The 11,924-nt window shown below is 35.8% G+C and overlaps 1 protein-coding gene across 1 annotated transcript in view; it reads right to left on the reverse strand.

The window, feature by feature from the left end:
- CNGB3 (cyclic nucleotide gated channel subunit beta 3) overlaps nt 1-11,445 on the reverse strand; it is a 55,746-nt gene extending 44,301 nt beyond the window's left edge. The window contains exons 1-3 of the mRNA XM_062514729.1: nt 10,933-11,445; nt 8,644-8,719; nt 956-1,067 (exon numbers count right to left, since the gene is read on the reverse strand). Of these exons, the coding sequence (XP_062370713.1) occupies nt 956-1,067; nt 8,644-8,719; nt 10,933-11,040 (296 nt within the window). The 5' untranslated portion in view covers nt 11,041-11,445. The remainder of the gene's footprint in view (nt 1-955; nt 1,068-8,643; nt 8,720-10,932) is intronic.
- Nucleotides 11,446-11,924: the final 479 nt, after the last annotated feature.

Here is an 11,924-nt window from a genome sequence, read left to right on the forward strand (position 1 = left end):
CTTACTGGTGTCCTTTTAGTATTGAAAGGGGGCCTATAAGAAAGATGAGGGCAAACATTTTAGCAGGGGTTGTGACGTGACAATGTTTAATGGTTTTAAACTTTGAGCAGGTGGATTTAAATTAGGATTTTTTAATTAGTGGTGGAACACTGGCAAATATTATGCAGAGATCTGGTGGATGCCCCATGCCTGGAAATATTCAAGGTCAGCTGGGATGGGGCTTTGAGCAACTTGATCCACTTATAGCTGTCCCTGCTCGTTGCAGAGGGGTTGGACTTGGTTGGACTTAAAGGTTGGACATTTAAAGGTCCCTTCCAACCCAAAGAATTCTATGGTTCCATTAAACTGTGAATCTCTGCTTCTGAAATTACTGTGGACTATTCCAAGTTTATTTTTTTCCAGACTTAAATTTATTTCCATTTTCACAAAACAGTCACCGCAGTTTTTACAAAGGTTGAATGACCCTAGGTTTTCCCCTGAAGGAACAATACTGTTTCATTTATTTATGTCTTCTCAGGCAGAGATAGTACTAATCTTCTTATTGTGGAGGCTAATGCTAATTTAATGGCTAATGCTAATTTAACTCAAAAAAAGAAAAAAACACGGGGTAAAAAGTTTCAAGTCAGAATGATGTGACAAATGTTCTAGGTCCAAGGCAGCATATATCTTTGCTAAGATATAGTAATAATTGAGCAGCAGCACTGCTAAAATTAGCATATAACTGTAGTTGAGCAAATCCTTTTCCTCGTTCCTGCAATTTAGGATGATGTGCACGCAATAAACAATCAAAAGCATGTAATAAATGAATGCCTTATATATATGCTACCTTGAAATTGAAATAAAGCTCTTCAGATCCTTACAGGAGGGACTTTTAAAGAATTAATATATGGCACACAGAAATGTTAAGTCAGGATGCCAGTCAGAATCTTCAAATTTTTTAATTGAATTTACTCACTTAGCATCTTCTTTCCCATCTTTGAGTTCATGCTCTTCCTGTTGGGTTGTCTTAGCTGGTTCAGTTGAGTTTTCAGGTTTTAAAGGCTCAGGTGCTTTTGCTGATTCTGTATCTAGAAAAAAGGTTTTAATTTTTAAAAATTAATTTAAAAGGGTTTTAATAATACCTTTGAAGGAATAACTGTCTGTCTGACATTATTTCTTCAGTAGATAAGAACTAAAAGACACAACTTCTGGAACCTGACCTTTGAACAATATCCTGCATAAATATATTTCAGTGTCAAGTGCACACAGCATGTTTATGATAAGTACACATTTTAGAATATGTATTTTACACTTCTTTTATTTAACTAGATTCAACAGTAGCCAGCTCAGAAATGGTCAATTCAGAGCTCTTCTGTATTTATGAGGGATGAGAAGTCATGCAGCAAGGTAGAGGACAGATACATCTGTCCAGAAATGCCTTGTGAAATTCAGGAAGAAAAGTAAAAAGTAGCTACTTTTCTTATGAATAGAAATGCTAATAAAATTAGCTGTACTTCAGTGTTTGTACTCCATCAAAGATGTTGTTGCTTCAGCTGCCATGACAGCACTGTTCTTTGTAGAGTAAATTATGATTGAAATATATTATTATGGATGTATGTTGTACTTTGTCTAGTCTATTTCTTAATTTCTGTTACTAGTAACTTTTTCAAAGTCATCTAAGTAGAAAGTCTGCAGAGTTGGAAGCAAATGGCATGGTCTTTTGTCATTAGTATTGGCAGTTTAGGAATGTAGCCCACTGGTGTCTACATGTCCCAGCTATTTGGCCTTCCTGTAAGGATAATGTATTTTAAAACTATATTGGGATAGGTGTTGCTAGTTCTGTTCTAAGATGGAAGTGGAAAGTGACAAATGTGGAAGCATTATTTTGTGAGAAAAGCACTGCTTAGTGGAATCTCTCTAAATACATCTGATTAAACTTAGAGGCCCACTGAAACCTCATCATAGCAGTGATCTGCATAGGACCCGAAGGAGCAAGGAACAAGATGCAGTTTATAAGACCTATTTGTTTACCTCTCTTAGATAAATTTTTAGATATGAAATATTAATAAATGTCAGCATCTGGATAGTAGCAGTCTGAGTGCGGAACAGAAAAAGTGCTTTTGCTTTGCAATACTCCAGGAAAGGAAGAAATTCTTTCCTAGAATTCCCAGCCAGCTCCACTGCCTTGCACTTGCAGTCTGACCAGTATCACATCTATGCCTCCTCTCCAGTCTTTACTGGTTGGATATACATAAAAGTAGAACTTGCCATGCCTAGCAGTTACTAATATAAAAAGCAAATTGTTTCCTGGGCTGCTTCTTCTTTTGTCTGTCCAAAAGCACATTTTAGTTCAACTTAATCATCAACTGACACAACATTATTTAATTGTGAATCCACAGTATATTGTTTTATAGGGTGATTCACAAAACATTGACTCACTTTTATCTTATTTTTCTTCGGCGGAAGCAGTATTTCCATCAGAACAACCACATATAATGTCTGTTTTATATTAATTAAATATACATGGTCAAACACTTCCTACTACTGCTAACTTCTTAGTGACTTTTACAAAAATGTAGTAATTTTAAAATACACTAATGCTTAAAAACTGCTATATGATTGCACAATGATAATGAAGTTCTAATTATCATTAATTGAATTGCTATATATATAATGCAGTTGTAAATGTTATCACTAATTTCTGATGTTTATTACCAGGATTAATGTAAACAATGTAGATTTAAAGAACATTTAATGTTGTTCTATTTTGTTCCTTCAGTAATGAAAAATAATCCTGCAAATCTAATTGGCCTGAACTCTCTTGACCTATTTTCCAAAACTTGGCAGAAACACAGAAGGGAATTAGCCATGGTAGACAAAAAGACAAAGGAATAGTTTATATTTTTTTCTCTGTTGAATTTATATTTGATGGTTGCTGGAAAACTGTGTGTAGCTTGATGTTTGTGCTCTGTGCTGGTTTCAGCTGAGACAGAGTTAATTTTTTTCACAGTGGCTGGTGCTAGGGCTGTTTGGATTTGTGCTGAACACAGAGTTGATAATATCGAGATGTTTTTGTTATTGCTGAGCAGGACTGACACAGACCCAAGGCCTTTTCTGCTTTTCATACTGCCACACTGGTGAGGAGACTGGGGATGCATGGAAGTCTGGGAAAGACATAGCTGGAATAGCTGACCCTTACTGACCAAAGGGATACTCCAGGCCATATGGCACTTTATAGACTGACCATGCTCAGTAGATGAAGTGGGGGAAAGAAGTAGGAAGGAAGTTTGGAGTGATGGTGTCTATCTTCCCAAGTAACTGTTGCACGTGATTGGAACCCTGCTTTCCTGGACATCGCTGAACACTACCTGTCAATGGGAATTAATTTTGCTTTGCTTGTGTGCATGGCTTTTGCCTTCCCTAATAAACTGATAAAATATCTCAACCCACAAGTTTTCTAGCTTTTATCCTTCCAATTCTCTCTCTGATTCTGCTGGTCAGGGAGTTAGGGAGAGGCTGTGTGGGGCTTGGTTGCTGGCTGGGCTTAAACTACAACATGCATATGTGATAAAATTAATTTAGTTAATATACAATATACACTTGCCAATTTTAGTGGTGCATGGAAACACTTGAGGGTGGACAGCATTGTTTGAAACAGTAAAAGTTGTATAAAGTCACTCGTAGGAGGCAGAGTTACTAATGTTTGAGTAATCTGCTCTTTTTAGCAGTGACATATATGCCTTAGAAACATAATTTCAAGCACTTAAAATCAGTGAATTTTTGGGGACATTTCTTCTTTTTCCAAGTCATTAAGCATTTCAAAATATGTTAGAAGTCTCAATTTGGCCTTTGAGTGGTATTGCCTGCAAAGTAACATAGAGAGGAGGTTCCCTTGAATAGCTGGAGTAAAGACTGATTTTACATTTGGAGTAGTGGAATGGGAATAAGAGAACCACTATGCAAACTCCATGTGATACTTCTGACATAATTAGTAATATGCCTGATTTTCCTTGCCTCACAGTGATGTTCTTGAGCTATCCAAAATATCTAAAAAATGGCTATAGGGTACAAAGATCTCAAGAAAAAATAAAAACACAGGAAACTTATGGTTGAAGGAAAGAAAAGACTTCAGGTCTGACGTTACAAAAGGCACACCTTTGTGATTTGCAAGCAACATTTCTTGAACAAATGTGATGTGTGGGGAAAAAAGTTCAGAAATCAGCAGGGGTGAAATAAAACAATCAGCAAGTAGGTCCATCTTAACTCAACCCTCAACATCAGTGGCTAACAAAGTATTATTTATTTTCTATAAAGAAAGGAAGATTGTATGGAGAAGTTTTGTTTGTTTCCCTAGCATTTAGATCTGCCACTTATGTGAAAAATGAAGATCTGAGACGAGTTAAAAGACTTCACATCAGCAGGAGTGGAAGCAAGCTGATTAAACATATGCAAGTCCTTGGTAATCTTAAAAAAAATATTTTATGGGAATAATAGCTGCCTGTATTCTGAGTGTCAGTGATAAGCATAAGGGATAAGGAGACAAGGGATAAGAGTATTTCAAAGTCTCTTTGGATTGGCAGGTTTAGTCCATTGGGCTGCAGCTTATAAAATAATATACTTCATTTGTATTTTTTGAAATAAAAACCACTTATTTAACTCTGGATTTCCTGGTGCTAAGGGACAGGTTTTGTAAACCCGCTAAAGAGCAACTTAAGATAAAACCATAGCAGGCCAAACAGAGGTTTTAGCTGCAAAAATTCACATGTAATTCAAATCACCCTTCTCAGAGTTTTACTCAGTTGTAGTCCATGCAGAGTTAGTTGGTACCTAGTTAACCAGAAATAGCCAAGGTTTTACAGCATTGGATTTTGGTACCCTCAATAGATGCATCTGCTTTATTTAACTCTCCTGGAAGAGAGAAGGACCATATTCTGTATAACAGCTTGTGATAAAGACTCCTCTCTTGGCTCTGGGCCTTATTTATTTGAGATAGGATCAAATATCTGTTGGGAAGATTTTTTCCCCCTTTTTAAAAGACTCAAAAATTATAATATAATATAATATAAATACATACTGAAATAAAAGTCCTTAATCCCTCCTGCATAATTACTGTTTTGACTAACTTCTATGTTAATTCAATGATCCATGTTTAAGTCAGTTACATGCTCCATGTTGCATTCTAACTTCTTGGATTCTACAGGGTTTTGCATTCTTTTCTGCACGATGGCCAAAGGGCTAGAAAGGCCGTGGAACTTCCTCCCATTCCTCTCTAGTCCAGGTTTTACAGAGGTAGTTAGGCAACTCTACAGGAGTGTGAGAGATGTAGGTTTGAACACTCTTTTTATAAAAGAAGCAAGGTATAACAGGTTGGCAGAGAGGGCAGCTATCAACAGCTTCTTCTTTTGCTTTTTTTCTTAGTGGAAAAGGACTGTTCCTCAAGTACCTGAACAGAAGTCTGGAGTGGACTGAAATTCCTTTTTGAGCAACCCCTCCTCTGTGGTGCTGCACTGCTTACTTGGGATATTTTCCAAATCATCTAGGCTCTGAATATACTAAATATCACTGAACATTAACATGGCAATGTCCCAGAAGGGATGTTCTGTCTACTTTATGATGTAGAGGTGCAATTGCAGCATGTGCAGAAACACTTATGGTAGGTTTACTTTAGCTTTCGCACTCAAATCCTATCAAGAACAAAACAATGTCAATATGCACTTTAGTAAAACCTGAATAAATGTGTCTGTCATTCTGGAAAACATCTTTGAGACACTTGTTGATTTAGTAGGAGACCAAAACCCAGAATATTGGAAACAGACTAGTTTCTAGTAAGGGAAAAGTGTAAAGATAGGGACAGACTTCAGAGAAATACTAAAATGTAGCTGGAAAGAATCAAACTGGAATTATCTGTCAGGAGGACAAAAGAAATTATAAAACAGAGAATGATAATGGAGTCACTAGCTAGCAGGTGGAGGCTGGATGTGTCCCTCTAAAGAGCATAACCATCAACAGAGCTATTGAACAGCAGTGAGTAAAACAAGGGAAGAATATGTATAGCCATACATATATGGGAGGTGACAAACATGCAAAGAAATTACAGCAATTGAATTCAATATCACAGAGAATCTGTCATTAGGTGAATCACACTTTGTTAAGTACACAAAAATAAAGCAGGGAATAAATGTAAAATTAATCCATTATGGAACAAACTGACTAAGCCCAGAGAATTAATTACAGAGTGAACTAATTATGCAGAGAATAAATCACAAAGCAAGCTAGTGAGAGAGAAGGCAACTGAGGAGATGGAGATAAGGCAATGAGTAGCCAACAAAGAAGCCAAAAGTACCAGGTGCTCCTGACTGACCTAAGTGGCCAAGTTTTAATCAAACAGGCTCCAATGATACCTCCTGCTGGATTCTCATGTGTGCTAAAAACATTGTGCTGCTTTGTGAAGTACCTGGAGAAAAGGAGAAGGTAAGGACTGGTTTTGGTCATATGAAAAGAAGGGGGGTGAAGATAAGCTCTACTCAGTCTGTTGATTTGTATTTAGTACTATGGAGCTGCAAACTGGTACTATGAGTAAGGGTTTTACTGGTCTATTTTATTTTGATTATGCCAGAGAAAGTAACAAGAGGCCTTGGAAAGACTTTTCTCTTAACACACTTGAAGTTCTCCACTTAGCTGATCTGCCTTAACAAATGTTGTTTGAGCCCTAGTTATTCTTTTAATATTTCTCTCTAAATTTGTACATGCAGCATAAAATGCTTTCTCTAGTTTCTTGTCCCCTGCTTACCCGCACAAATTCTCATTTTCTTCTTCCAGAAGATACAATTTTAGGTCTTACAAAAAGTTCACTAAATTTTGCAGAAGTTTTACCTGGACCCTCCTGTGAACTGCTTTAGACCAGCCTCCATTTCTGTCCTGAGATACGTAAGTTCCTTATGTAGCTCAGGTGATAGGGACTTACATCCAGGGTGGTGAAATTCATAAGCTTCTCCTGAGGTGGTCCCCCTGCAAATTTTCTGGCTTGTACAGCCATTGTCTATCTAACTCATTGATATCCCCAGTGTCTTGCAGCTGTTTGAATTTGAGACTTGAAGTACCTTACAAAAAATTATAGATTCAAAAATACCCTCAAAAAACATGGAACCAGTGTTATTATAATTTCCTGAAGTAACTAATGGCGTAGTTGCTTCTATACCACCACTTATATTTTAGAAGGGAAGAAAGTAGTTTATTATCCCAAAATATATCTTAATGAGTAATATTTATCTGTAAAATTAGATTACGTTTTTAATGGAAACAAAAAGAATTTCTGTACTGATACTCCATTGTGTCATGGGGCAGTATCTGTGACCGAGTATTTTTAAAAAGCCAAATATCAAATTTGTTTTTTTTTCATTGTTGTTACAGTTAATTCATATCAGACTTTGTTTTCCCTTGATTTCATGCTACAGCCATTATGTAACAAGAAAATTACATTATATGGACTTTGCTTAAAGTTTCGTTATACGAAGAAAGAAATTGTGACACTTGCTATGATTACACAAACACAAGTAAGGATTATGAAAGTTTCCTTATAATGTTTTTCTAGTTCTTCCCCTCTTCTTAGTTTTTTTGTTTTGTTTTGTTTTTTGTTTATTTGTTTGTTTTGAAACACAGGAAGCTGGAGATTCCTCAGTCTTTGCTTTGCTGCTGAAATGAACATGAACTGCTCTCTAAAGGAAAAGGAGGTGACAGGGAAACTGGACTCTGTTTTTCTCCAGAAGTGGAGGATGGAAAAGGAAGAGGCTGCACCATTCATGCTGTGAGGGAGGGATGGAGGAGAGGATATGGGCCAGCAGTAGTTATTGCTTCACCCATCCTGAGCCTTTATTTTGATAATGGTGTAAGTCATTTATGCTCTGGTATGCACAAAACAGGCTTGGCTACTGGAGGTGGGGAAAGAGGGGGCCAGGATAGCCATGACCAGCTGCCTCTGTTTTCAGAAACCAGCTGCTGAGGCAAAAAAAAATCACCTTCTTTTACTGCCCTGAGTTCTATGGTTCTGTGTACCGGTACTGAATAACTCCTGAATGGGGATGTCAAATATTTTTAACATAATTTATTTTTAAAATTTTTTAAGAAAATATTTTCTTGTTAGGAATGCATTTTAAATTTTTTTTAAATTTTTTTTTTAAGTTTGGAATGGTTGTTCAGTGAAATATTTGAATATCAGATTGTTTAAAATCTGTCTTGTCTTTTGTGGTACATACGAGAAGTATTGCTAAAAGAAACATTAAAAACATGTTGTTGTTCCCCCTCCCCCCCTCCAAACTCCCTTAGGCTACTAAATACCTTTATTTCATGATTTCTAAGAAGTCAAATTTCAGTAAGAAGAAATAGAACTTCCTGAACTAGTTGATCAGAGGGGGTAAGCACATGAAGACACTGTGTGCTTGAAAGCTTGTTACCTTTTGTTGTTGTTGGATACTGTTCCTACACTTGTAACAAATCATTGGCCTGGGGTCAATGGCAATTCAGAACTCTTAATTTCTTCCACAAATAAAAAATACGAGCTCCTGACACAGCACTAGGAAGAACAACAGTTTTATTTACAATTCTATAGATTACACATATAGTGTGTCCAGATAATCTTTCAAAACTCATAAATGGCTTATTACTGACCTTGTTGCTTTGGTACAGGCTCTGCTTTGTTATTGGCCTCTGCTTTCTTTGGTTCATTTGTTGTTTTATTTTCATCCTTAAAAAAAAAAAGAAAACCCACCCTAGATTAGAAACTGTAGATTGTCATTGTTGAGAATGGTAAGGGTGGTCAGATGTCTGCAACATTTCTGTAGGAATTTGGTTAAGCTGCCACACACTGACCATTGTTCCTGGGTGTTCTGTGTATTTCCAGATGGATTTGCCAAAGGAGTTGTGATGAATACTGAAATCAAAAACTGCTGTCTTCACATCCTGGGTGCAAACCCAGTTGCTTAGCTTAGAGTTCTGCTGCTGCCTGTTTGCAGAGCTGACTCGTTCAGTGCTGTCTCTCACAAACCAGTGTGCATCTCTGAGTTAGTCATGATTCTGATTCTGCCTAAACATTCTGCTGGGCTAACACACCTGGTACATTTTGAGCTACCTTACCGCAATGACAGATCTCAGTCTCTACAAAATACTGAGATGTTATCAACTTTCACTGCAAAAATTTACTTCCCCCCACACTTGCTGGGTTAGATCATCAACCAAATCTTTGTTTAGGTACAAGGTGCCTTGGTTCATATCAGGTTTATCAGAGTAGTCTTTGGAAGGAGTGAGATGTGTATGGAGAGTTCACATTACTAAACAACATCATCGTGTTAATCAAGCCCATGAGAATTTGCTATCCCGTACAGAATGAGTTTTCCTAGTGTGCAGCATGCTTATTCATAGAGCAGGATGTTGGGCTGTATCAGCATATGGAAAAATGTATCTATGTATACATCTATGTATATATCTATCTATCTATGTATATATATGAATATTAACATTCCAATCAAAGTCTGTACATGCTCAAGGTTCTTGCATGATGTCTTGTTGTAAAGGTTGTTTTCTTTGTTTCAGGCTCCCTCCTAATAGCATGAGTACAAAAATTATCATCAAAAAATATCATTAATTAGTATAGTAATCAGTTACCCGATATTATGTACTTCCTTTTCTTTCTTCTTTACTCTTTAGATGCTATCTCCTTGCAGGGCAGGAGATGTCTTAATCCCTAATCCATTCATGTGCCTCCATTTTAGCAGTGTTTTGAAGAGTGTAAGATGGTGGTGATACAATCTGAATGTTGCGCTGATGTATGAAATTATTTTGCCAAAAGAGTAATCTTTGTCTCTGGTGAAATCTAAATATATCTGTTTTGTTAGAGCACTTTGCCAAGTGAGATATCAGGCTGCACAGAACTAAGCTGTCAACATTCAAGAGTTTCCTTCATTTAAAGGAGAATTTTATTGACAAAAGAATACTGAAATATAAAAGAGGCATGAACAATGTCTGTAGATCTGCAGCATATAAAGGTTATAGAATACAGACATTTTTTCCCGTTTTTTGTGGATGACAGTATGGATATGCCTGCTTACTTAAAATTAACTTATAATAGAGGAGTTTTTGATTGTTTCAATAAGCATGAATGATTAATAGCTCAGGCTGATACTAAAGAACCTTTTTAGCTTCCCTAATTATTTGGTGAAACCATAAATTATGGCCATTTTGTCTTTTAAAATTCGATTATGTCAAGCTGGAAAAAACAAAAATTTTCTTTGGAAAATATTGGGAAAAGATAAAAATTCAAACACAATGAGAAAAAGAGTACTTATCCTTTTGCTTCAGTTTAAATAGATTTCATTTATTAAATAGGAAATAATTAATTAACTTTTACAGTGAAGAAAACCTACATAGACTGCAGACTAATATAACTTACTTTATTTTTCCAAGAGGATTTACATTACCAAAACCAAGATGAAAAAAAAGACTTCTTTAAAAAGCAACTAAATTACTGTCTTTCCAGTGGTTATCAAGAAGCAGGCTGATATATACCTGCATGAAATTCTAATATTCAGAAAGGACACACTGACATTTCCTGCCAGAAGGAAACAAGATGCATAAAAATATATCATCATATGAAAAGCAGCAATACCTGTATCTCTAATTCTCCATTTGCAGTGTTGATCACAACCTCTCACAAGACTGTACTGTTTCAGGTTAGCCCTATTCAGAAAGAGCTTTCAAAAGGAGAAAATTATATTTTCTTCATAAAGAAAAGATGGTGGGGTGGAGGAGAATAAAGATATTTATTTCATTTTTCTAAAGAAAGATTGATACCATATTTAGTAAGTATATTTGAAATTCTAACCTTTGGCATTTACTTACATAAATGCCTTCTAAACAAAAAGATAATATTAACGACTCTATAATAGACAAGAAAAACCATACCTGACCTCTTGATGCCTTGGGTGGTGGAGGGGCACCTTCATTCTTGTGATCTGCTATCTCAGGTGCTAATTTTGGTCTAGAAAATACTGATTTTAGTTTTCTAAACATCTTGCCTCTTCAGCTCCCCTGAAGCCTCTATGACTCTTTTACTGTGAACAGGTTTATAGCACGTGTTTTCTTGCCATCAGTAATCAAGCCAATTAGACAGTTAATCAGGTTTAGGTCTGATTAGTGCCTTAAAGAAATTTCTTGCACAGTCTATTTCAGCGACATTTTTTTTGTCATCATTAGCACCTGTTCTTTTTATCTTGTAGAATAAGTTATTTGTAAGTTATTTTTAGTCTTGACAGTTACACCATATGCAGTTCCACTTTTCATGCAAAAAGTCACAGGAAAGTGTTTTTTTTTTTCTTTTTATAATAAACCAGTGTCTAATCTTTTATGTACTGGATATTAAGCATTTAATTTATGTTTAGAGATAAGGTTTTAAGTTGTTAGCTTGTCTGTAGTTTAACCAGGAAATGAAAATATTTAATTAATAAATAACCAACAATACGATACTTGATGTCTCAAAAAGTTTAATTGCTTGGCAGCCCTGCTCTTAGTTTTGAGTGAATGACAATAAAAGATCTTCTCTTGGGGTTTGTTTTTGCAACTTTGTACCTTATCTCATTCTGCTTATTATAAAACATGGAAATAAAATTTGCCTTTAATTTTTTAATGTGTTTACAGGTAATACAGCTTTTTCCTGTCTTAGCTAGAATTTTGATGAGAATAAATGTTAGGTGAGTGGATATCCTACAAATTACAAAAATATAGTTTATAACTGGGACCTGACATTAAGATTCTATAGGCTTTGGGCCATCCGATATAAATCAGGTATGGTTTAGTTTATAGGTAAATTCAGTTTCAAGTATCTCTAATTCCACGTAGATTAAGCTCCTGTTAGCAAGGATCTTTACAAATAAATTGTCTCTTTTTATCCTTAATTT

Source organism: Cinclus cinclus, chromosome 1, assembly GCF_963662255.1.
Source record: "Cinclus cinclus chromosome 1, bCinCin1.1, whole genome shotgun sequence".
Classification (NCBI taxonomy): domain Eukaryota; kingdom Metazoa; phylum Chordata; class Aves; order Passeriformes; family Cinclidae; genus Cinclus; species Cinclus cinclus.